The sequence below is a fragment of the Acanthaster planci genome, linkage group LG13, assembly GCF_054643075.1.
Source record: "Acanthaster planci isolate LZ-2023a linkage group LG13, COTS_SCS, whole genome shotgun sequence".
Taxonomy (NCBI): domain Eukaryota; kingdom Metazoa; phylum Echinodermata; class Asteroidea; order Valvatida; family Acanthasteridae; genus Acanthaster; species Acanthaster planci.
The window spans coordinates 1,180,346-1,204,693 of record NC_141789.1 but is presented as its reverse complement, the minus strand read 5'-3'; the positions used below and the strand labels follow the sequence as shown (position 1 = coordinate 1,204,693).

Here is a 24,348-nt window from a genome sequence, read left to right as displayed (position 1 = left end):
AAATATTATTCAATAAACAGGTGTTTTGGCTGTCCAGCGAGAGAGAATGGCGTAGCTGATAAGACAGGAGAGAGCGAAGGAGAAACGAGAAGGGGGAAAAAATAGATTTGGGTTGGATCGAAGGTTGAGCAGCATCAGCAATTGTAGCAAACAGCCCCCACGGCGGGTCGTGTTTACTCTGTACACGGCAAATATTGTGTAGATATCGGGCTGGGCATTGTCAGCGCGCGGAACGGGGCCCCGTGGCCTCTCGCGTCGTTGAGGTTTTTTTTTTCCCCATGATTGCATACTGGCTGGCTGCGAGTCGAAGCCAGCCAGCCAGCCCTGCACAGGTGGCTACGGGCACGTATGCTAATCACTGTCAAAAGCAAGCGACAGATTGAGGCGATACAATCACGATAATAAGGCGCGGATTATGCGCTGCCATTAAACACAATATCAGCGCGGTCCGTTCATCTGACATCTGGTGGGGCCGGTGAACGTGCTCACACATGCAATTGTTGTGGGCTGGCCGCCGTGTGCATGTGCTTGGTGTGGGTCTGTATGTGTTAGGAGCTACATAAAGGCGAGGACAGACGAACCACCCCTCAAACCGTCTTGTGAAAAGCTGGCTGGCATTACTTATTAGCCGGTCTACAGAGAGGTAAATTCGCCTAGAATCAATAACGACAAACCAGAGCAAGCACTGCTAACCCACACAGGAAGCACCAGACCTCGGTCGGGCGCGAATTTCGGTCAATCTGTTTTCATATTTTATTGCCCCGTAAAAACGAAGAATAATCACGGAGGCGTTTACATTGGAGACAAACCTGCGCCGCCACCGAGAACGAACTGATGATTGGATGTTGAAAAAAGAAGGAGGGAAAAAGCCGGAAAACCTTTCCAGCGTCGTGGTTTTCTGATGAACCGAACACAGGGTGAAACCCTACCGAGTTGTGTCCACACGCTGAGCTACTCAACCAGCTGGGCCGGGATTGCATTGCTAAGAGCGGACGAGGCGATCGTTTTACCCTTTGGCTGTGAGCTGTTGGTGGGGTCGCCGTGGTAATGGGCACGAGATTACATCCGCATATTGCGCATCGCATTAGGAATTCTCCGGGACCGAAACATCTGGGCTGTCTGACTTGAATTGGCTCGTGTCGAGTGTTGGCAGGGCGGCTGGATTACTCGTAACTGTCCGTTGTGTACACACACATCGCACACATACTGCACATGTACACCCAAGCTCACAGCGTGCAAGACATGCAGTATTGCAAGACAGCGTGATGGTTATGCATTGATGAATGAGCAAATAACCTCAACTGTACGATCTTCCACGGAGAGGCGTGATCAAGGAGACAAGCAATTCTCCTTGTAATATTCCTACTGTCCCAGAGACTGTCCTGAGAAAGAAATGTCTTGGGAGAAATCGCCAAGTCCGGACAGTCGTCAGAATGCAGAGTGCGGTTCCAGGACTTCATCCCGAGAGAGGTCATCCCGAGAGAGTAGTTGCAAGGAGGACATGTCGGAGGGACATAACTCGACATGTTCTCCACCCGAGCAAGCTGGATGCGGAAGGGTATCTCTCTCCAGTGTTTCTCCCGTCGGGGTGAATTCTAGGAGGAATAAACGCAAACAGAGCGAGCCTCGTCGACTTAGCACGAGTAGCCTCGTGGTCAAGGAGGAACCAAAAGACAGTCCGGACCACCCGACTGACCAAGGCCGGCTGACCACCCGTGGACTGACCATCGAGACAGAGGACGATTATCGATACCACAACAGCAGTGTCGTTGGCAGTTCGGTGAGAGACCGCCAGCGGTATCACCATGGTCGCCACCACCCGCAGGGTTTGGACGAACTGATACCTGCAACAATGCTGTCCTTACAGGGTCACACCAGCCGCGCCAGCAACTCCAGCGAGGACAGTTTAGACTTGCATCGGGTGGCAACTTCTACTGCTGTCCCAATGCACTCCATGATGAGCATGTATAGAGGGGGTGACAGTGGGGGTCACGATGGTGGTGATGGAATGAGTGGTGATGAAGCCAAGAGTGACATGGATGACCAAGATGATCCTGGGTCCCACGGCACCTGTGCCGAGTCGCCAGAACTCATGATCGCCGAGGAAAGCGATGCCATGGACGGTAGCAGTCCCGGCAGCAACGCCCGGGAAAGCACCTCCCCGGACCCCGCCGCAAGTTCCTCCTCCAGAGCCGGTGGTTCCTCGGGGTCCCGCTCTAAGAAGACCTCCCGGTCTTACAAGAACCTCAGCAGGTCCCGTCGAATCGTCGCCAATGCCCGCGAGAGAAACCGTGTGCACACCATCAGCGCAGCCTTTGAGGGTCTCCGGAGGGCTGTCCCTTCCTACTCACACAACCAGAAACTCTCCAAGTTGGCCATCTTGAGAATTGCATGCAGTTACATCCTGGCTCTTGCGAGCCTGGCTGATATGGACTATTCCCCCGACCATCAGCAAATGTCTTTCAGCGAGTGCGTGGACATGTGCACGAAAACATTACAGTCGGAAGGAAGGTCAAAAAGGAGAAAGGTATAGACCTATACATTAGCATTGTCAGGGAAAAGGCTTCACTCTGGGCGTATCCATGAGAACAGACGCATGTCATGCATGTTACGCAGCAAAAAAAGTAAAATATGTAAAAGTTTGCAGTGCAATGCAATTAATCTAACGAAGTGGCTTTGTCTACTTTACTGTTTCATTTCTTTGTTCGGTTGCCCATAGAGCTCTGATACAGTTTCACGGAATCGCCCATTTTCTAATTTTTGTACTGAGTAAAATGCTGGATAAAAGGTTGCCATGACATTTCCTCAAAAGCACCCCTTAGCCTGCGAGGACGGTCTGGTAAAGATATGGCCACATATTTTAGGGCCCGTACAGGTTGATGACAAGAACGCAAGTTCCGGTGAGGATTTTTTTCCTCGATACAGTTTGCCAACTCGTGTCCTAGAACAGTTCCAAATCCACCAATTTCAATATGATTTGGCATACAACCTGAGGGGTTAGGGTTGAGGCGTTGCAAGAAGTTTTGGCCTCGTAATCCTCAAGACTCCTCATAATGAATCTCGAGATGGTTCCCACGGCCGCATTTTAAAGTTTCTCCTCACTGGAGATTTTGTTGGCGTGGAAGAGATTCTCTGGTTATTCTTTGTTACGTGTGAAACGGAGAGAATACCGCCCTCTCTTGACAAACGTAATGTGCACGCCAATTATCTGATTTATTTATTTTTTTTAATGGTGTGCGTTACCATCTAATAAGGAAATCCTGAAAGAATTTTAAATACAGTCCTTTAAATACGGGCGCTTCACAATAGTGCGCCTCCAAGAGTTTGAAACGCGTTGGTCAATCACGATGCGCGAACTCTGTCGACCCAATGCGCGTTTGGAAAGGGTCGACAGATTTCGCGCGTTGTGATTGGCCAACGCGTTTCAAACTCTTGGCGCACTATTGTGATTTGACCGTATTCAATCCTTCTCAACTTGTTGCATGGCCTTGCTTGTCAGAATAAGAACGGGTTACCAGTCAAACCTTCTAGCGATATGTAACGGGCGAAACCGGCCCTCTGCCATTATGAATTAATTATTCGGCAGTTGCGTAATCACGGTACGTAGGCCTACGTTTATGTGATGTGTTTTGTCTTCCCCAAAGGGGCGTGGCAGACAGAGGTGAAAACCGTGAGGTTTCTGATACAATGTCTAACAAATGGACTTGAAATCTCCTTGTTTACTGTGTTCCCACAACAGCAGGTGTTTAACAACGGGTTACGGCCCGTCGCGTTTGTCAAGCATGTTTCAAGCACTCCATGCACACAAAAGACTCGACGTTATCAATTGCTGACTAGTTGAACTTGGAACAGGGACTCAAAGCGTCTACAGCGCGCCTGCAGCTTCGTTGCATACAACCTAATCGTATATTATTCAAAAGCGGTTTGTGAATGAATTTCACACCGCATTTCATACCGCGGTCGAGCAGATGTTAAAGCCCCGGCTGGTCGAGAGAAATGAGCTTCCATTAGTCCTGCATCCACCACCCCGAACAATGGGTGGAGGGCAGTCTCGACCTTGGCATCTAATTCTTTCTTTGTCGTTTTTTCCCCTCAAAGCCGTCCCGCATAAAAGTCGAATTGTATGTTGAAGTGTTGAATTTTACCACAGAATTTAATGTATCCACACCACTGCTTTATTTGCTCCTTGGAAGTAATTACGCTCCTAGCCAAGGTGAAACTCATTTCGAGTTTTTTGTAACACTACAATTCGTACAGGGTTCAGGAGTTAACGTCTTCAAATTATATCAAGAATTTTATGACTTAAAAATTACTTTGTCGAAGTTAAATTTAAGTTTTGTCGATTCACTTTACATTTCTTCAGCAATGGCATAAAAAAACACTGACCAGGAAGTACACAGAGATGGTTTTTGGTGATTCGCAAGGTTTTTTCAGTGTTTTATTCGAGTCCATCACAACACAAGTCCTTTCACAAGTTCCTTCGCAATTCCAGTCACAAGTCCCTTCACAAGTCCAGTCACAAGTCCCTTCACAAGGCCAGTCTTAAGTAACGGGGTGAACAATGATAAAGGAATGCTTTTGTCACAGCTCATTTGAATAGCCTATGAATTGGCTAAAGACTAAATGACTTGTGATGGACTTGTGATGCCTGATGGACTTACAGGGACTTGTGATGGGTCTCGTTTTGCTCGCTCAAAAAAGGTGGGACATGGAATTGCCGTCAATCCCATTGAATGCTTCTGTGATTCCTGCATCATAAGGCAGAAATTAATATCTTCTGAGCATTCTTTTGTCACAATTAACATCACACAACAATTCGCGCATTAAAATAAAATGGCCAACTCTCGAATTCCACATGTCCGAAATCCCTTTGGCGCTAGATTCCTCCCCGCCATCTATATGTATTTATTTAACTCGACGAACTAATGACAAACAACGACGCGATCGCCACGTTGGAAACTCAATATTTTTTACCGTGTCTGATTGATTCGAGGTATTATAAACAATATTCCGTCCGTGGCGCGCCCGGAATGTACTTTCGATTCAGAATGGGTCCGTGGGGATTAGGTTAGGCCTGGTCGGGGGCTGGCGCGATGCGATGGCGATATCTTCCAGATTTCGCCCGGCACACTGTAAAGGGAGTTGCAGCTAATTTGCATCGTAGGCTGTTGATTTTATTTGCTGATTTCCAAATGACCTGGAGGCTTATTAGCGGATGAAACAAACATGGTTGAAGTTGAATTTCATGGTGTTACTCACTGTTGGTTACCTTCTTTTGCTATTTGATGTTATTCAGGTGACCATTATGGTTCACCTTACAGTAATGGAGAATGTATACTGTACAGTTTACGTAACGATACATGTGCATGAGGGATTTATCGCTAATTCACGAGAACTTTGAAGTGTCCGAAGCATGCCGAAACCCTATTCTCAGCCTGTGTGTTTCCAGTGTGAACAGAGTGGAAAACTTTCCTGTCTACCCCTCTCCTCTACCCCGCCTGTTGCTGGGTAAACTCTGGTGTGGATAATTATGCTGTGCTTATTTTACTTCCGCATAATGTCACCCGAACATGCAAAGCAATTCTAGAAACCAAAGTGAATGGTATTACAATAAGGGGTCCAAAAGAAACGTATAAACTTTCATGCCGTATTCGTGTACAGACTAGCGTCAGACACACGATTGCGCGACTCGATTTGTTTCTTTATTTCCAAGTGTGAGAGAACCCTTTATTGGCTGTCTCCCACTTCTCCAACAAGTCACCCACAGAGAACCTTTGCCTTTCTCCCCTTCTCGTCATGAATCAACCACATGGCCCAACCTGCATTGCAACAATCGCCTCCTTTCTCCCGAGCCGTGACGGGTGACTGATGCCAATTTGTCGGCCAGGGTCGCAAGGCCAAAGATCGGTCGAGCCCCCCGACATTCGTCAGTCGCCGAGCGAATTTCAGGCGGTGAAGAAAGAGAAAAAAATATGTTGCCAGTAAATAAAACGAGTAACATTCCATTTTGGAAGTTTCTGTCCTTCGGAATGACCCTCTCGACAGAAATTAAATAAACAAGTACTTTTTATTTCCCTGCGGTTTTGCACTGGTAACGCAGCTTGGCAGACCAGGGAAGTGGATAGGGTGTTGGGTGATGGAACGGGTATACTTTTGGGGCATAATGGGGGCCGACGGGTGCCCTAAAACCCCGTAGGGGTAACCCTTGGAGGTCACTGACTGGTACCACCTGTGAGCAGGATTGTTCGGAGTGAAGATCAGTTGTCGTATTTTTGTGGAAAATGGGGTTGTCAACTTGAATGAGTTAAGCCTTAACTGCAGACAACGACGGAGTCATGCGTTTTCGGCAACAGGAGGGCGGTGAACCGCAAATTCCAGATGGAAACACTATTCTAGTCGCCCTCGGTCGACTCCAATATGGAAGTAAAACCATGTGCTCGCAATAACCTTGTTCGAATCACCCCTAAAATGTCAACAAAAAGGCGCCCTTTGTTACATTGATCCCCTATGAATCCAGTTCTGCCCAGAACATAATCTGCGACTGTGCCGGTGTTCGGTCGTAATTTGATCGATCTTTCATTCCGGGTAAACAGGAACAAATTGGCCGTCTTGGCGTCCACCTGCAAATTGCGATTACGGATTGGGTGCAATTTCCGAGTTGCAGGGCCTGAAGCGAGACGGTGTCATTACGTGTTTGGAGTCACGGATCGAGGGTCAAAAACACACGCCAACGAAATGTGCCCAGTGTGATTTCCTTTGTCGGTTGGGTGATGTACATGTACTTTTGTCTTGGTAAACTTAATGTGTTAACTAAAGCTTAAATAATGCACTGCATCAGGCATAGGCCTGCTCGTATTTCTGGTTAAGTTCCTTTAGAATCGAAAATAATGGGAGAAAGAGTCCAACAGTGGGCAACGTTTTTGCTACAGAGAATGGCGCCCAAGTTAATAAGAGTTCAATTTTTCGATTCCACGTATCAAGTATCGATATATGCAGCATCATATCGAGTTTATCGGTATCGAAGTCATGTGAAAGGTACCTCTTTCGAACTGAGAAAGTATCGCGGTGTGTGATATGCGATAAAACCATACGAACGCACAAACAATACCGCAGTTTACGGCAGCCCCTGAGTGAAGAGTGGATTTTCTGAGTTTGAGCAAAAACAGAAATCTCAGCGTTACATAAAACATGCACCTGATTAACAGAAATGTTTAACTCCACAAGGAAACTTTGACGGCACTGCATACTATAGTGGGAAGTTTTTGAGGGTGGCATGGGGAATATAATTATGATTATAGCCCAGAATAACAGTGGACTTTTGTGGGCCTGATATCTAGAAGAGCCGCCGGCATTGGAGCCGTGCAACCGCCAAGCCGTCGGTGCCCGGGGTGGTGCAATATCGTGTGAAAGTCCCGCTGGTGGCACGATGACACGACCCGCCCCCCTCCAGCAGCTGACCGACTGGGGGCTGATTTTGCTTGGCCGCACTAGTTTTAATGCACTGACACGGACCCTAAACGTGACCGATCGCTGACGAGCGGCGCCCCAGCGGGGCGCTCTGTGTCCAGGTGTAGCGTGTGAGTGCGGGGGGGGAAATATTGCCACTTGAAAGCCGCTGTCAATATTTCGGGAGTGGAGAAAAGAGGAAAATATGCTGTGAATGGGGTGACTGTAGTGCAGTGCCAATAATTAATTTCGCTTCGCAGGCTGCATACCCAGGGCGACTTTTATGTCTGTAAACCATTCACAAAGCCTGCATCAGCCAAGAGAGGAGGAACCAATGCAAATTTGCTCACTGTAAGATGACGCTCTTAAAAAAGAAGTGGTTGGTTTTCGTACTGATTGCCTTTAGTTCGTGGATTTTATGAAAGAAGTAAAAATGATTTGGAACTGAAAATGGTGTGCAAATATTTTGTGTACCTTTATATTCCCATAAAATTGACGCCAACTCTGAAGTGGGATTGTGGCGAAGTTACGACTGTATTGCAGTAACAGCAGAGCTACCATTTGCCTGTTGCCCAGACGTCCCTAGGGGCTGCGCTACGGCAATCCCCTATTATCCGCGTGGGTGGCCCAACCATACCAGCTGTCTTTGTGTGGACAAGCTGTGGTTTTATAGTAGCCTGGTCACGTGATCCCATCGCGGTGTCATTCTAGACTCCGTTGTCCTTCGTTGTCCTTGCGCATGTACTTGTTCAACTTTGCTGTGTACAGGGTGAAACAGCTGGCTCGGTCCACGCTAATTACGTTTAATGAATCGGTTTATGCGATTACAGTACACGCGACCTGTAGGCGCAATTCGAGACGTTCCACGTGCCGACATGAATCAGAATCTTTTGACACAAATCATGGCTCCGTCACCAACACACATATCACACTAATCCCAGCATTTACTTGTTATTTTTTATACATGCCGGTATGTTTTGATACAAGTCATGTACTTTTATATTCTTAGTCTTACCAAAAGTTCTACCAAACAGTCATTGAATGGAACAATGTCGTTGTGACTTCACTCTCCCGTAAGCCATTGGATGCTAGATATAATTATTTTCCTCTTGACGTCAGTTTGTATTTTGTGAATGTCACGGGTCTTTGAAGTGTCGATTTGATATGTCATCATGTATTGAGTCAAGCTTGGAAGTACATTTTTATCCAATTTCTCTACGCCCTCATGTCTTTGGTGGGAGATAGTGGATGACAATTTACGTTAAATGAAGTTAAATATAATTGCTTGTAACTTGAATGCCACACGAAACATGACATGCGGCATCCATGAGCTCATTCTTAAAGATGCCTGCATAACATTCTTAGCACCTGCCGAGAACCATACAACAATTTTTTCACCAAATTGTGAATACCTCGTCATCGATTGGATTTTATTCTGCAGATGGTCACGCCCCCTTCTGCTACCTTCCTTCTGCTCATGCAAGTTACGTGTGTTGCCTTGGCCGATGTACACCTGGCGACGGTGCTGTGGCACCGTCCGCCCTCGGGCGCGTTTTTGATGCAATATAATTTTCGTCTGAGAGCGTGCGAGCCCCGGCCGGTGTTTGCGCGCGAACAAAAGCCGAGCGCAATTTCTTCCACCCCAAAACTGATGTTGCACCATTAGTCGCCATGGCAACCGAGGGGACGGACGGTCCAGATGTTTTTTCCAGTGCGGCGGGGGGGGGGGTGGTATCGTTGATAATGCGGTGCCCGATTCTGCGCAGCATGAGTTTATAACTAACACCATTAAGATGGGAACCAATGAATGGTAAGTCAGGAAGCGATGGAGAGAACTGAATAGGGAAATTAGGATGATGGGTTGAATTGAACAGCGGTTTGGCGCGTCAAGACTTGGAATTTGATGATTTGGTGTGGCCTTCACACTACTATCTCTTCATACTGTTCGATTCCTTAGCCCTGCCTGATGAATCAGCAGATAATTTCATTCAAAAATTTAGGAAATCTCAGTGTGCTGTTAAATTGATTTCTCGATTTCGCTGAGAACAATAGATAAATGTACTTTATGGGGGAAAATAATTGCATTAAATGTTGTACACGTGGTTTGGCGAAGGGTTAAAATTTGATGGGCAAACAATGTACTCAACAGACATAAACAGTCGATATTATCGATAAATCTTTCCCCTATAACAATCAAACTTTGGGTTTGTCTATAATGTTCTTGAGAGGAAAGTAAAGATGACTTCCTGGATACAAATTAATGTGTAAGTAATGATCACTCTGTTGAGAAACTGCTTTCACATGCAAAAATTTTTGCATGTCTACAAATGGCGTACAAAATGACGGTGACCGTGATCACGGAAAAAATGCAGTAGGGATTGTGTGTCACCTCTGACGGTAGGAGAGGATTGTGACATGCGCCACAGCTGCGAGAGGCATGTCTGTGGAGAATTCAATCGCTGCGGACCTTGGTTTGGAGAGGGAAAAAACTTAATATTTCCGTGGCCATGAGCATGAGAATCACAGGGAAGGGAGACGTTACCTTCGTCAATTGTTTGCTGCACTTGTGGGTGATTGATTGATTGGAGATGGGGGCACTTTCTAATTAAAAGGTTGTTCGTTTCTGGTTCCGAGGTAAATCAACGGTGATCGATGCGTGTCACCTGTCGCGTGATTGGCTGTTGCCGGTCACGAGTTGATCGAGCTTGACTTGTGTGATTGGTTGACATGGTCTAGGGGGGATTCTTTTTAGTATTACATGTTGTATTTTGATATTGTGATGGCCGGTAGAATGGAGGAGTAGGTGAAGGACGGAGTCGCTTGATGATTCATTCATTGTTAATCGGATTGTGTTTATAACACCGTCCCGTTTTCTGATTCGTCTGCAGAATCGACGTGCTTCACGGTCGAGTCTTTTGACTGGCGAAGAACAAGGTCACGTCAAGTCATTTATAGATTGAACCGTGCCATAGGTTGACAGTGTCAGGTTTATTGCATTTCATTTGTTTGAGCAGGCGTTAGTTCTTATGGCGTGATCACTTCATTATGCACTCGTTTAACTTTTGGCAGCCAGCGCTGTTAATTCGTCTTCTTGGAGATTTTGTTGATGTGTCTTTCACGAGTTAATTTAGATTGACAATGAAATGTCAAGTTTACAAGCTTAGCGCTATATAAAACGGACCCTATAATGTTGCCACATATTAACTCAATGGCTCAAAGATCAAAGTCTGGATATGATGTTAAATCTCCATTTACAAGTTGACAGCATACCTCAGACGAAAATCTGAGCTCCCTCGTCGACTGTTTCACAGAATTCTTGTCTCCACCCCGCTTCTTGCATTTCCTTCAGTACTCCACTCATCCTGTTCCACCTGTGTAAGTTATCTTTAAGACCCCCAGTGAGAGCCTCATCTCAACCTGCATCTCTCAGCTCCTACGGTCTCATCCTCAGCATGCATCCATACAACCCGTCTTCCTTATTCATCAACCACCCCCCCCCCGTCTTTCTCTTCAATCCATTTGGATGCGCCAGAAATTAATATACGACGGGCGCACCGTCATCATCACAACAGCCGTGCGCGCGACGGGGAATGGGTTTCCGTTTATCGCGCAGCATGATCTCAGCGTTAGGGGCGATCGCGAGATTAGCCTTCGGTTGACCGGGCACGATGCACCAGCGGGGATGCGGTTCAGTACGGACTGGGACTCGACTGAGGAGCCGGGAGACAGCGACGGGAAGTTTGAATCGATGGCCCGTGGTGCAGATGTGCAACCTTTTGTCTGGCGCAGCGGGCCTAGTGGGCGGGCCTGTGGGAAGCTGGAAATATTCCCACATTGTTCATTTGCGATAAGACTGTACTCCCCCCCCCCAATTTTTTTAATTTGGAGATAAGACCTGGAGTGTAGAGGGAAATGGTCGTGGCATTGTGGTGCTGTAGGCCACTGTGTGTTGCTGACAAGAAAAGGCAATAATGAGATATCGCTGTTATAGCGTACGATGCACCCGTGATGAGAATGCGTTCAAAATATGATGCTACTCCCTTGGGAAAATCTGCACGCGATTAACTATCTTGTCCTATGTTGCCCCGTCATGCAGTGGCATAGTCCATTGCCATACGCCCTCTGTTGATAATATCAGCATATAATGCTAGCGAATTTCATCTTTTTTTCATTACTGAAAGTGTTAACGCCATGAAAACTTACTGAATATTGTAGTTTAATTTCCCCTCGGTTTTCAGCGTCTTCTTTCTGAAGTCATTTTTCTGGAGTATTTTTTCCAGCGATATACCCCCAAATCGTGGATCGCTTTAACGGGTTATTTTTTTTTCTTTCCCTGCTCCCTTTCCCCCCAAATTCTTCATCCGTCCTGGGCCTCCCCTCTTTACCAATCGCACTCTCTTCCCCTCGTTCTCCTTTTTTATATCCAGGTGCCGTTGGAATGAGAGCGACGGACATATTTTCGTCTTCACATCCACGTCTTGTTGTAGACAACGGGCCTGGGAAGCCCGTCCCTCCATTTTCAGCTGCCATTTAAGACGAGAGGGCGCACTGCCAACCTGTTGGAGGTGGGATCGCTGTCTTCATCACACCCGTTTGGGAGACGGACCTGTCTGTGGTGGCGCAAACGAGACTCGTCTGAAGACGCACGACCACTCGTCGATCACTGAAGGACTTCGCCTGTTGACCCCGCATTACCGTCACTGTCTCTGCATTCACCGCTTGGATCAAAGACTAACCAGTAAATGGCATTACAATCACCGACATTGCAGATGGCAGGGCTGAAAATAGTGACGTCACCGAGTACAATCCTGCCCAAACCTTGGATCCTCTGATTTACAAACCCAAGCGGTTACAAATTCCACATTTAATTTGCCAGTCAAGCGTGAATGCAGTTATGTTTAACATGTCTTTGTCACCCGCATCGTATCCAGTTAATTGAAAAAAGGACCTTGATGCTACCAGCATTGAATAAAAGTTAATTTTTGATACTGCGGATATACGGTGGTATGGTTATGGGGCGTGCCGGTTCAACCGCTGCTTGAATATTTAAGCAAGGCTTTGCCGTATATTATTGTATATTTCACGTAGTCTTTGCTGCGAATTCGTTTCTCAGAGGGAAATGACTGTATCCAAACCACACTACGCAGAGGATAGACTTATCAGGTCCGTGAACTCTCAGCTGAGAGGGCGCTAGTCAATTTTTTCAAGAGTATTTTTTTATATCGAATTTACCCCATGTCTGGTGTCATCTTGTCAGTAAGTCTTGTTATGTGCATAAATTAGTGCAAATATTTATGTTGTTGAGGACCATGTTACTTAAAGACATTATTATGATAGTTGAGTAATAAAATCTATATCTACGTCATGTGCTTTCAGGAATGTTTCTTAATTGTGGTGTGTCATTTTTTGGGTGGACTTGGTAACCTACTTGGTTCGATTTATGTAAATGTGCAGCATATTTTATTAGATACAATATACATATATATATATACATTTGCTTTGGTCTGTATGTTTGTCAATACATCGTGAAACCCGCTACTTGATGTCATTTTACGACCCATAGAAACTCTGGAAAAAATACCCGCCAAAAATACGGGTATGTCTGTCATGCAGAAATGCCTGTAAAAACCTTGATTGGAAACCCGTTTCTTTTGATGGTCGGAACGATCAAGTAGTAAATGACAATACATAATGGTATCGCCTTTGCACGCATCTGCTTTATGCATTCTTTAAATAATGTGAATCGCAGTGATAGATTGCAAACTGTATCACATTTCATTCGTTGCTGGTTTTGGGAACAGTTGGCGGCGGATGGAATGGAATTGTTGCGAATAGCCTATGGTACCTCTTAGCTGAATCGCCATCTTGTCAAATCTACAGCATTTAAATATCACAGTTTACCTGTAGATATTTCTGATTCAAAATGACAACAAGGTCGTCTTTGTACCTTGTTATGCTTACTCTTGTTCTCTCAACTCCGGTGTGTTCTCTGGCTCCGATATATGGCAACGAAGATCCGCTACTTCCGAACAGGTATCTTGTTCATCTCAAGGTGAGTTGGGCTCAACCTCTTTTCTAATGTACGTATAAAGTCATAGAGGCTGCCAAAATTACAAGGTAACTTCATTACAAGACTGCGAAGGAGTAAAAGTGAGCGACGCTGTTAAAAATCTCTCACTGTTTTCTTTTTTTGATCCACTCCTAACTTTGTTGATACTACTTTCCCACAAAAGGAACACAGCAATGTCCACCACACTATAGCTGCAATGGAGCATTTATCAAAGAGGTCGCAACTCTTAAGCCGAGTGCACGGTATTTTCGAGCATGTTATCAAAGCATTCGTCGCAGAGATGGACCACGACTCGCTCCAATCGGTAATCTTCTTGTCTGTTTAATACTGTCTCTCAATACAGCTACCTTCCTGTATCCTTATATCATAAGTGTCAGTCTGTCTCATCGTTTGTTGATCCCTTCATCGGTTCGTCTATATGTTGGTCAGTTCAGATGGCTGTCTGTCTTTTATGACTAACAGCAAACCAGCAAAAATCTTGCTTCTAATTGTGTTCCTCGACATATTCACGTATACTATTCTTAACTTTACTCGATCTGTTTTAGATTCTGTCAAACCCGGAGGTGGAATTTGTTGAGAGAGACCAGACAGTTCATATTTTGAGACAGGAAGGTGACATTCCTTGGGGTCTAGATCGCATCGACCAGCGAGATCTGCCCCTCGATGGAAAATACGAAGTTGAAGGTAAACTTTGCAGGCCTAGGCCCTATTTGATATCGACCGCTGTAGCATGAAATCTGGAAGAGGTGGGAAATGGCTGATGGCCGTAATCCAGCAAAATAGGATATCCCCAAAAAGGACACCCTTGGAAGCTTTTTTATTTCGTGCTCACTTAGCTGTCATTGTAATCTTATCGTGTGTGTTTTAACAGCCTACATGGCACTAAATGAGTGAGTTTTCCTTAGCTGCCCAACGTAAATTAGACAAATCGCCTTTGGTGCACGATCAACATAAGTGAAAATGTTGGACTACTCAAGACCCAACTTATGTCCCAAGCAACCAACATCGTATCTTTGTCCACTGTCCAGAAGATTTTTTCTCATAAGTAACGCATCGGGCATACCATATGACCGTATCGGTGCCTTATTGCTTGGCAGGACCGCTTTCCGCAGTAGTCAGTCGAACACTTCAGGCTTTACTCTCGAACCTGAAAATAAATTCTATCCACGATAGTAAAATACATGTAGTTAAGCGATATGCTACAAACCTTACTTCAACCTTGCTATACAATGAACCCACTGAAGAACAAGAGTTCCTTTGCTATGACAATTTTTCTATCGCTGCTTAGTTTGTAGTAATACATTGACACAAAGACGTCTTCACTCCAGTAGGTTCAGGAGCCGGAGCCCACGTTTACGTCTTTGACACGGGAATCCTGGCTTCTCATGAGGAGTTCGAAGGCAGAGCTGACGTGGTCTTTGATTACTTTGGAGAAGATGTAAGACGGGATTGGTTCATGACAAAATTTGCTCATGTAGTATTTTCACGAAGCACCAAATACCGTTTCAGTCTTTACTAATTCAAGCGGTGATTGTTATGAGAATCCGGAGCGTTCTGGCGTTTCAAAGTGATCTCCCGTGTGCCTTCCAGGGTGTTGATTGTCAGGGTCACGGCACGCATACGGCCGGCATCGTTGGAGGCAAGACATACGGTGTAGCAAAGGAGGTCGCTCTACACGCCGTACGGATACTGAAATGTGACGGAATGGGCTCTGTGTCTGGAGTCATAGCAGGTGAGTTTTCCTTATGCTCAGAAAGTGAAACTTGACAGACCATGACCTGAGACTTTCAACCGTCAAAATTTTGACATGAATGTATACATGATGAAATTTGGTGGTGATTTCTTGTGCTGTCTTACCTCTTGTTCGTGTTGTCGTGGCTTGTCTTTTGTTTTTGTTCATTGTTTTTCCTTGCTTACTATGTTTCAGCCACATCTGAGACTTTTAACCCGTATATACTGAAGAATTGGCAAATCTTTTCGTGACAATTTCGCCAACACATTTTATCATAGTCAAGATCCATAATGCATCATTCCAGAGACTTGATCCCTCCTACCGCTGCATCGTGCGTGCTTCTTGGGAATTTTTCCGTCAAAATCCTCCCACTTCATTTTGACTCTTTGGCAACGTACTAGGTCTGGACTGGGTCAAAAGCAACAGCATACGGCCGGCCATCGCCTCCATGTCCCTTGGCGGTAACTTCTCGCTGTCTCTGTCCGAGGCAATATGGAAGACCGTCTCGTCTGGAATTGTAGTCACCGTGGCTGCCGGTAATGAACACACTGATGCATGTACGGTATCACCAGCCAACTCTGTGAAGGTTGGTTGACGCGTCGTGTTGTCTTTCCCCCAAAAGATCCCCTCCCGCGAACTCTGCCGTGAGAAAGTTTATCTACTTGGACAAAAATAAGGACCTCTCGGCGAACAAACCTTTACTCAGCACAGACAACATTCTGTTTCACCACTTACCATCAGTCAGCCATTTAAATTTCTAAGCACTCTTCTCGCACCGCGACAAAGAATAATTTTCAAAGTTGCTTTCCTAAATGACAGTTTGCCATTTTCGGCCACCACTCACAAAAATGAAAACGCCATGTATTTTTCTGTATGCTTAAGATGTAGCCATTAAGTTTCCACGATTAGATACTTGTTAAAGACTTATCTAGCAGTTGAAAAAAACATGTCAAGAATTTAATGAAACTTATAACGACTTTGCATTCCAGATGTAGCAGTCATTACTTGCTCCTGAATCCCCGCCAATAATTTGAGGATGTCAATTTTTTTTTCTGCGATTCCTCAGGCCATCACCGTATCAGCCACTGACATCCACGACCGCGAGGCATCTTTTGCTAACGTAGGCCCATGTGTCGATCTCTTCGCTCCTGGCATTGACATCCGTAGCGCTTGGATCTCCTCAACGACAGCCAGCCGCGTTGCATCCGGGACCTCTATGGCCTGCCCTTTCGTTGCAGGTGCGTGATTGGTGTAAGAGCCCGTGACGTAGTAACGACGTAATGCGTCTGTAAGACGTTGCACAAAGTATGAGACTAACTGGAGTTTCATTTACTGCATTCTTCACTGTTCCAGCCGACAACCACAAGCCGGAACATGGCTTCCTAATCTGACTTATGACGTCTAATTCACAATAATATAAAGCTAATTTAACATGCAGAAATAGCAGATGTCATTCCAGAAAGTGACCGCTAAATGACCTTTGAAGTACCAGAAATAACCTCTTATCTATAATGTTGTCACCCGCATTTCTTACCCAAACTGACCCGACAGTCATGGCCTTTCTTTGTAATGTTGATATCAAAATCTGCCTGCTATGAGCCCCGAGCTGGACCAAGAGCGGGCGCAATTTTCCTTGCAACGGAGGCTCCTTTGGTCGGAAGTGCACTTTGCTGGTTCACAAACGACAATGAAATGCGCTGGTTAAGGGTTCGTCGCTACCAGAACAATGAACACTCCCAACCAACATAATTTTGACCCCAACAGTACCATTCCGTGACTCATCCTCAATCTTTTGCTCACTCTGGGAAATGACCCTAACATAACCCTCCAACGACCTCTGATACAACACCTTTTTTATTTTACCCTACCCACCTTCAGGTGCGGCAGCTATCTTGCTAGGAAATGACCCTGATATGACCCCAGATGACGTCAGAATGAGAATTCTGTCCAAGTCGTCAAGAAAAGTACAAACTGCCAATGCGACGTCGCCACACAAGCTGCTATACATACCATAGAAATTCCCGATAGTATTCCCGAGAGTATTCCCTCAGCACCATATCTGTTTCTTGACAAAACATCTACATCTGCTTTTGTTTTGAAACAGCAAATAGAATAGTGATAATCTTATCACACCAATACTTTAAGGATAACGCAAACAGCTTGTACGTATTTTCCATTCAGTATGCATACATCACATTTATTGGACTGGTTACATTGGGGGGGTTTCAGTTCAGCACAGGTGAACTACCGTGCCAAGTCATACCAGACGATTTCCACTTTGGGCAGTATATCTAACTCTTCTAAGAAGCCCAGCACAAGATGCAGTTTGGAAAAAAGGATAAATCACACTGCATGTCACCTTTTCATTTTGGTGAATTATGTCATGGTACCAACAGATGCAACAAAGTGATTGGTTGGCTAGGGATTTGACAAAGTCAGTGGTTGGCTAGGGATTTGACAAAGTCAATGGTTGGCTAGGGATTTCTAATTATGTAATTTGTCTTCAGGAAACGGGAGACCCTTATTGTAACTAACTCAAACTACATGTATGAATGATTTCCAAAACATTTCAACACTCCTAGCTAACTTTGTGGGTTTTTCCTGCCTAAGCATATTTAATGTTCAAGCATGCAACCGTTTGTGACGAACCATTCACGTTTGAATAACTTTCCACATCTCTTTCCATATACATAACAATATCTTACAAGGCTTGTTTGGTTAACAGTAATTTGTAAACCTTGACAGATAAAAAAATTCGGATAAACATGACATAAAACAATGGCTAGAAAATTAACAGTCCTCTAATTCAATAACTACATTGTACAATTATTACATAGTTTTACAAAATTTTAGCTGCATAACTTTAAGCCTAAATCAGAGAGAAAACAGCAGCATTTTGGGTAGGCATGACAGAAATTTATATTTCAGGCTGCTCTTAATTACTGGAATACCTACCTACAGAAAAATAATCAGATAACTTCGAAGAACTGGTTTTCTGTTAATGAACTCAAATGATCCTAAGAAGCACGAAGAAATCCCTCTTTCATCAAAAACTCTCCAGGTAAAGTTACCATCAGCCGCATGTATTTTTATGTACATGTATACACATTGCAGCTCATAAAATGGATAAAACAATTATGGAACATAAATATAGCCGACAATGTGAATCAACAGTCAGTAAGAATACTTTAAACAGTGTGAGAAAAATGGATTTACACTTCCTATTAAAGTAAACGGAACTGGTTATATTGGCTATGCTCGGCTGGCAACGCAGGGCAAATATGAAAACAGGAACATCAAGAGTAGTGTAGCATTCTAATGACTACAAGATTCCTTTAAATGACGAAGCAGGGAGACATAATTGAAAAATGATCGACATATATGTATGTATATCTTGCAAAGTATCCCATGTGGTTAGGCACACACACTAGGCAAGGTTCTGTAGAAGATGGGGGAGAGATGGGGATGGCTGAGGGGTAAGTTGGAGGTGGGGGGGCCTTGCCAAAAAGAGGATTAAAACAGGACAAAGAATGACTGTGCTTCTGTCTTTGAGTGATTTTCTGCCAAGCAGTGTTTCATCAATCAATATATCCCTGCCACTGACATTTACATTCCCAAATTAACTGGCTGTCAAGTGCAACAAAGACCAATGAAGTATTCTACTAGACCAGCTACGGGGACAACAGCTTTGTTTCTAAGACGACAGATAAAGAGTTAGAATTACTTCATAATGACTATCCTCATTATCCTAGCTTACACATATTGCATCTCTGCATGGGTGTGGCCAAGGTCTGGTTCTTCACCTCTTCACACCATACAGAGCACAGCATAAGCACCCGGGATCCCTGCTATAAAGCCAAGAGGAAGTGCTTCCATTCTGAAGCTGTGTCCAAAAGTAATGGCTGTGGCTGGAGATGACACACATCCTTATGGAAGCCAGTAACCTTGCAGCTCTGGCTACTTCCCATAGATGTGTGTTTCTCCTAGCTGCAGCCAACTAATCTCGACACAGCCTCAGCAAAACGAGGAAGGTGGTTGCCTTTGTTAGTCTTGTTCTCACAGCCTCTGAGTAAAAAGGCTTGGCAAGTATAGTTCTTCGCTCATACTGACATTCAAGACTAGTTCCTAATCCCATCCACATATAAAGGCAAGAATTCCAAAGCAAGAAGCCTGAACAAAGACACATTGGCATAAATCACCACTTTGACCAACGATGACGAGCTATTTCTAACATCACTGAGCAATGGCACAAATCCTCAAAGTAACAGTTCCTGCAGTCAATCTACGCACGTTCTCTCAAATTTGGTTCACTGATGGTGACAGTGCTGTACCCCTAAAAGTCCTGTTCCCTGTACTCAAAGACCACACTCTAGTGCCAACAAAGGATTTTAGGTATATGATTGTTGGACCAGTACCTTTGCTCACACATTTGCACCAGCGTACATATTTTTCTTAACCCATCATAATGCACAAGACAGCAGGCATAGAAATAACATCACAAGGATAAGATATACTGAGTTGTCTTAGATATTGTTTGGCTTTATAGGGCTGATGATTTCATCGCTCCGTCACTCCTTTTCACTTTTGGCATTTGTCATGTGACCTGTTCACGTACGCGGTCTACGTCTTCACTTCACTGCCCCGCCTAACGAATGTCTTGAGTCGTGTCATCTGGGCGGCCACGTCTTGCTGTAAGGCAGTGATGATGCGGGACACTGCCGCGCCAATTGTGGCAGGCGATTCATTCTTGTCTGCCAGCTGGTTCCAGTCGTTGCGCACAACACCAGGAGGGCACTACGAGGGACCAAGAAGAAAGGAGACAGATGTCAATCAATCCGAAACGGACCTTCAGGCTTGTTTCTGTGGATGGGCAGTCGAGATAATCTTGTTTCTTTCTTAGATATGACCAACCTCAAATATCTTCTGTGGAACATTAAATTTGCCCCCTGCAGCCCCTCCTGTACATTTAATGGGGATGACCGTGTGATCACTCCAAGTGAACTCCTCAGCTTCATGGGCAGCACCAGGACCCCCTAGCAAGTGAAAAAAAAATCAAGATGACCAGGCAAAACAAAACCAGAGCAACATCAGACTGTCTTATTTCTGAGTCGGAAAAATTTCAATGTAAACTGAGTCACATCCATTTCTGACCTACTAAGTGAGAATCTCCACATTCCAACCTCACCTTCGATGAGGATACAGATGTCAAATATTCGAGACACAATTGTCTCCCTCTGCCGGACGCTGTCACCCACAAAGACCGTCTCTCCAAAGGGCATCGGCTGAAATGTCTTGTCTCTATTTTGCCTAGCCTGAGGACTCCGATCCTGAATGGATAAATGCCAAAGTTGCACTGAAACATTGCAGAAGATTTCAGATATAAATTATTCTGCTGAACACCCCTACAAACTTTACCTGTTCATCTCTGTTGGGCAGGATATGGTAGACATCCTCTACTCTCTTCAGTCTCTGTCTCTCGTCATAGAAGCTCCTGGACACCGTCTCCCCGACTCCGAAGAAACCACCTGTGACTAGGGTGACTTTCTGTAACTTGGCCAACGCTTTGCCGATCTCTCTGTACAAAAAAACACACACAAAGAATATGATACTGGTTTACCAATAAGTATTCATTTTTCTTTAATTTAAGAAAGCTCTAACAAAGATCCCCTTGGGCTCAGGGCTAAGTAAGTACACGTAACAATTTTGCAGGTGCTTCAGTGTCACAGGTAGATTTTGATGTTCAGGCTAAGAGAGTGGTTTGAGAGTCTAGCAAAGATGTCTTTGAACTTAGGGCCAAGCACATACGTGTGACAGTTTGGCAGGGTTTCCTGTGTAGCTTTTCATGTTCAGGCTTAGAACGGAACCTCAAAAAAACCCAACTGCCTCACTTCAGTGACTTTGTTTTCTGCAAGAGTGCTTACTTGCATATGGCCTCACTCTTATCGTAGTAGAAGCTGGTTCCACCTGAGATGTAGACACAGTTGCTGCCTGGCAGTTTCTGGCAAATGCTGCCAACCTGTGACAAAACCAAATAATTGTCGGTTCTCAGTCTGGGTCAGACTCTGTGCATTACTGAGAGCTCTGTAAATAGATCGCGTTGTCTACTCACAGGACCAAGAAACCAACACATCAGATGCATGCACTGGCTTTTATATGGGAATGGTGCAGGTTTTTTGTGACCAGTTTTCAACAGAATGTACACAATCACACATGAGCATCTTCAGTCAAAGTAGAATCGCCTGTCAACAGTACAACGCAAAAATTCTTTAGTGCTTTCCAATGAAATGTAAACGAAACGAAACTGGAATGGACCATCCCCCAAATCATTTGGGAAGTCAGTGAAGTCCAAATGAACGATGAGAAGATTGTTCTGTGCAACTCACACATGCTTCTATTTGCGACTCCTTAGCTGCGTTCATTGAGCAGTCGGACTGGTTGGGGTTGAGGGCGCACTTCACTCTGGCCATGAGTGACTGCTTGTAATCCACTCGTCTGACATCCTGCCCAAGAAAAATCCCACAACTTTCAATCCAGCCAACAGGTACCATACTAAATTTTATGGCACTGTCAAGCAATGACTTCTGCTTGTCACTTTGCTGAACATGAAACTTGCACACGCCTGGAAATTCTGCTTGGAAAACTTTTCCTGAGCAAAAATCCCCAGCAGTCAACAAATTTCCATTCTCTGTAGTAACTTCCAATTAAATAAAATGTTGCTGATTAGAATTTCAACAAAAATGCTGACATCCCCTTCCTTAGTAACGGTCATTTGCCGCACGGTTTCTTGTTGCAAAGTCTGGTTACTTCCCCTGATGGACTTCTACACTGTCTTCAGAGGAGCCTTTGCAAGTTACCTCCAATGTGCTGGTGCCAATGAGCATGCTCATCCATCCTGGCATCTCAAACTCCTCATACTTCAACGGCACCACTCGCTTACGTTGCTCACAGTAAAAGACCTAGGGTAGACAGAGGCAAGGTCAAAGGTCAGGTCATTCAAAATTGGTCCACTCCCAGGAAAACAAACATTGAGCAATGCCATGAAAGTAACTAGTGCTTTGTCACGCATAAGTTCACCAATCCGTTGTTACTGTGTTAGACCATCAGTTAATGACATTAAGTCAAAAATGCTACAGCTAAGTTTAGTACAGTGCATTTGGCTCATCAAAGTAGACTGGCAGCCTCAAAATGTGGGGTCATGTTAGCGCACACACCTGTTGTTTGCCGGTATCGGAGCTGGCAAAATCCTTGGACAATACGAAGACGATGACGCCTGCCTCCGCTGCCTTCTGCTGCAGGATGCTGACAGCATTGGCAGTGTTGTCTTCCGTCGTGTCGAAATCAAAGTCATCCCCGTCCAGAATCAATGTGGAATCTAAATGCAACCCAAACATTGCTTCAAAATATTAAAAAAACCCATCATGCAGGAAAAGTACATTTACACTCCTTTTGTTGCATAAGCATTTTCTTCCCATGTCTATGGAATGCATATTTAAGACCCCCCACTCAAAAAAGGTAGCTGAAAAAACTTAAAGTAGCTTTAAATGCAAATAGCAGACCTGCCAACCTTTAGAATCACAAAATGTATTCAGAGGTTCCAAAATGTGTATTTTTCAATACAAATGTGTATTTTCCCAAACAAACAGGCAAGACAAACTTACAAGTACCTTTGCGTGACTACATACTATTTGAACTTTAATACTTACTCATGCAGGCTTCAATGGCCCTTATAATTTCCTGGTGTTGCTCACAGTAGTTGCTTTCTTGCATTTACGCAACAGTTCATTTTGGTGTGCACGTTGCTGCCATGGCCTGGCTGTGGCTTGGGTGTATATTTTGTTTGTGAGAGAGTCTCTTCATTTCAGCAATGCTGCAGTGTTTACTGCTTTCCATGTGGCGAGATACATCATAACTCCCACTATGCGCGAGACTGAAGTCAGAACTACACAAAGTGCAGCGAGCGTCATGTTCACCTCTCCGGGAACGTAATATGAATTCAAATTTCTCCGTACATTCCCTTTTGAAAGATTACTTCCGTTTTTGGGTGTCTTTTTCAGAAGTTGAAGCCATTTTCATTCATGCAGATTTACGATTGCGTCGGGAAAATCTTTTGCATGCACACGAACGTACACTCCACTCCACATGCCAATCAGTTTTGGTATGCGACATTCCGATTGGTTGATACGTGCGCTACCAGGGGCATGCGTACATCGCGTAAACCAATCACGAACGCTCAATGAACGAGTTCTTGATATTGAACTGCGTGACATGTGGCTTAGTCTTGCTTGCAGCCGGTTTAGCTATTTTAGCTTAGATGTCAAACAGCGCCCTCTTTTTTCCTGTCCGTGTCAAAATGATCAAAATCCATATTTTACGGTGATAAAAACGTACAGTCGTATTTTCATCAATTTTTCATACAAAATACACCAAAATCGTCCTAGTTGGCAGGTCTGAAATAGATTCAGAAATACTAAACACAATCAGGCACGCATGTGTGTGTGTATGTAAACTCAAAAGGTAACAACTGTACCATCTTCCAATTGCCGAGAGTGGGAGCAGAGATTCATGCATTCATTGTTGAGTTCTGTCGTACACCAGACCTCGTAGCCTTCCCCTTCAAACAGTTCTTTCAATTCATCTCCCTTTGATGGAAATAAATGCAACTGATGTTAATGGTCCAGTCCACTCACAAATTACAATTCTGAATAGACAGACTAGAATGTAACTACACATATCTGAACTCACGACTCGCGTCTCAAGATGTGGCACGGGTATACAAAAAGAGTTGGTGTGTGAATGCTTGTGAGAAAAAAAAGGCCTTAGGGCTCGGGAGTGACATATTTAAATCCTTAAAATTCAAAGAACTGCAGCTTGGCCGACTTACAAAGTCCTTCTGCTTTGGGTGGACGCATACGACTACCATGGGGGCGCCCTCACGACTCTCGGTTACCACGGTCATGTCATTAGGCAGGCCTGGCGGTAAGGCTGATGGGTAGCTCCGCAGTATGGGAGACTGGTGGAAGAAAATCAAGAGACGAGGCTTAAGTTTGAGAAATGTATCACCTTGAAAGACAAGGACAGCAAGTCGGAAATGATTTTACCA

The 24,348-nt window shown here is 44.7% G+C and overlaps 3 protein-coding genes across 7 annotated transcripts in view; 2 read left to right on the top strand and 1 right to left on the bottom strand.

The window, feature by feature from the left end:
* The first annotated feature begins 210 nt into the window (after positions 1-210).
* Positions 211-12,821, top strand: LOC110979955 (uncharacterized). The gene is made up of 2 exons (XM_022236164.2): positions 211-2,527; positions 11,874-12,821. The coding sequence occupies exons 1-2, from the start codon at positions 1,394-1,396 to the stop codon at positions 11,886-11,888; spliced, it is 1,149 nt and encodes a 382-aa protein (XP_022091856.2). The 5' UTR covers positions 211-1,393; the 3' UTR covers positions 11,889-12,821.
* Positions 12,822-13,159: 338 nt separating this feature from the next.
* On the top strand, positions 13,160-18,782 carry LOC110979854 (uncharacterized). 2 transcript variants are annotated; one of them, XM_022235973.2, is made up of 8 exons: positions 13,160-13,498; positions 13,680-13,820; positions 14,062-14,200; positions 14,845-14,954; positions 15,107-15,248; positions 15,650-15,834; positions 16,315-16,486; positions 17,127-18,782. In XM_022235973.2, the coding sequence occupies exons 1-8, from the start codon at positions 13,370-13,372 to the stop codon at positions 17,261-17,263; spliced, it is 1,155 nt and encodes a 384-aa protein (XP_022091665.2). In that variant the 5' UTR covers positions 13,160-13,369; the 3' UTR covers positions 17,264-18,782. The 2 variants fall into 2 exon arrangements, with proteins under 2 accessions (XP_022091665.2, XP_022091666.2); XM_022235974.2 differs by having other exon boundaries at positions 13,162-13,498; positions 14,848-14,954.
* LOC110979851 (uncharacterized) overlaps positions 17,416-24,348 on the bottom strand; it is a 21,660-nt gene continuing 14,727 nt past the window's right edge. For all 4 annotated transcript variants that reach the window (XM_087144758.1, XM_087144757.1, XM_087144755.1 and 1 more), the window contains 10 exons: positions 24,130-24,258; positions 23,776-23,887; positions 22,460-22,620; positions 22,103-22,204; positions 21,632-21,748; positions 21,170-21,264; positions 20,664-20,823; positions 20,434-20,575; positions 20,160-20,281; positions 17,416-20,042 (listed from right to left, as the gene is read on the bottom strand). In XM_087144758.1, coding sequence (XP_087000884.1) covers positions 19,869-20,042; positions 20,160-20,281; positions 20,434-20,575; positions 20,664-20,823; positions 21,170-21,264; positions 21,632-21,748; positions 22,103-22,204; positions 22,460-22,620; positions 23,776-23,887; positions 24,130-24,258 — 1,314 coding nt within the window. In that variant the 3' untranslated portion in view covers positions 17,416-19,868. The remainder of the gene's footprint in view (positions 20,043-20,159; positions 20,282-20,433; positions 20,576-20,663; positions 20,824-21,169; positions 21,265-21,631; positions 21,749-22,102; positions 22,205-22,459; positions 22,621-23,775; positions 23,888-24,129; positions 24,259-24,348) is intronic.

Coding starts and splice junctions, on each gene's coding strand:
- LOC110979955 (XM_022236164.2), top strand. CDS start 1,394: ATGTCTTGGGAGAAATCGCCAAGTCCGGACAGTCGTCAGAATGCAGAG.
- LOC110979854 (XM_022235973.2), top strand. CDS start 13,370: ATGACAACAAGGTCGTCTTTGTACCTTGTTATGCTTACTCTTGTTCTC. Junction 15,835..16,314: donor CACCAGCCAACTCTGTGAAG/GTTGGTTGACGC, acceptor GCGATTCCTCAG/GCCATCACCGTATCAGCCAC. Junction 16,487..17,126: donor GGCCTGCCCTTTCGTTGCAG/GTGCGTGATTGG, acceptor ACCCACCTTCAG/GTGCGGCAGCTATCTTGCTA.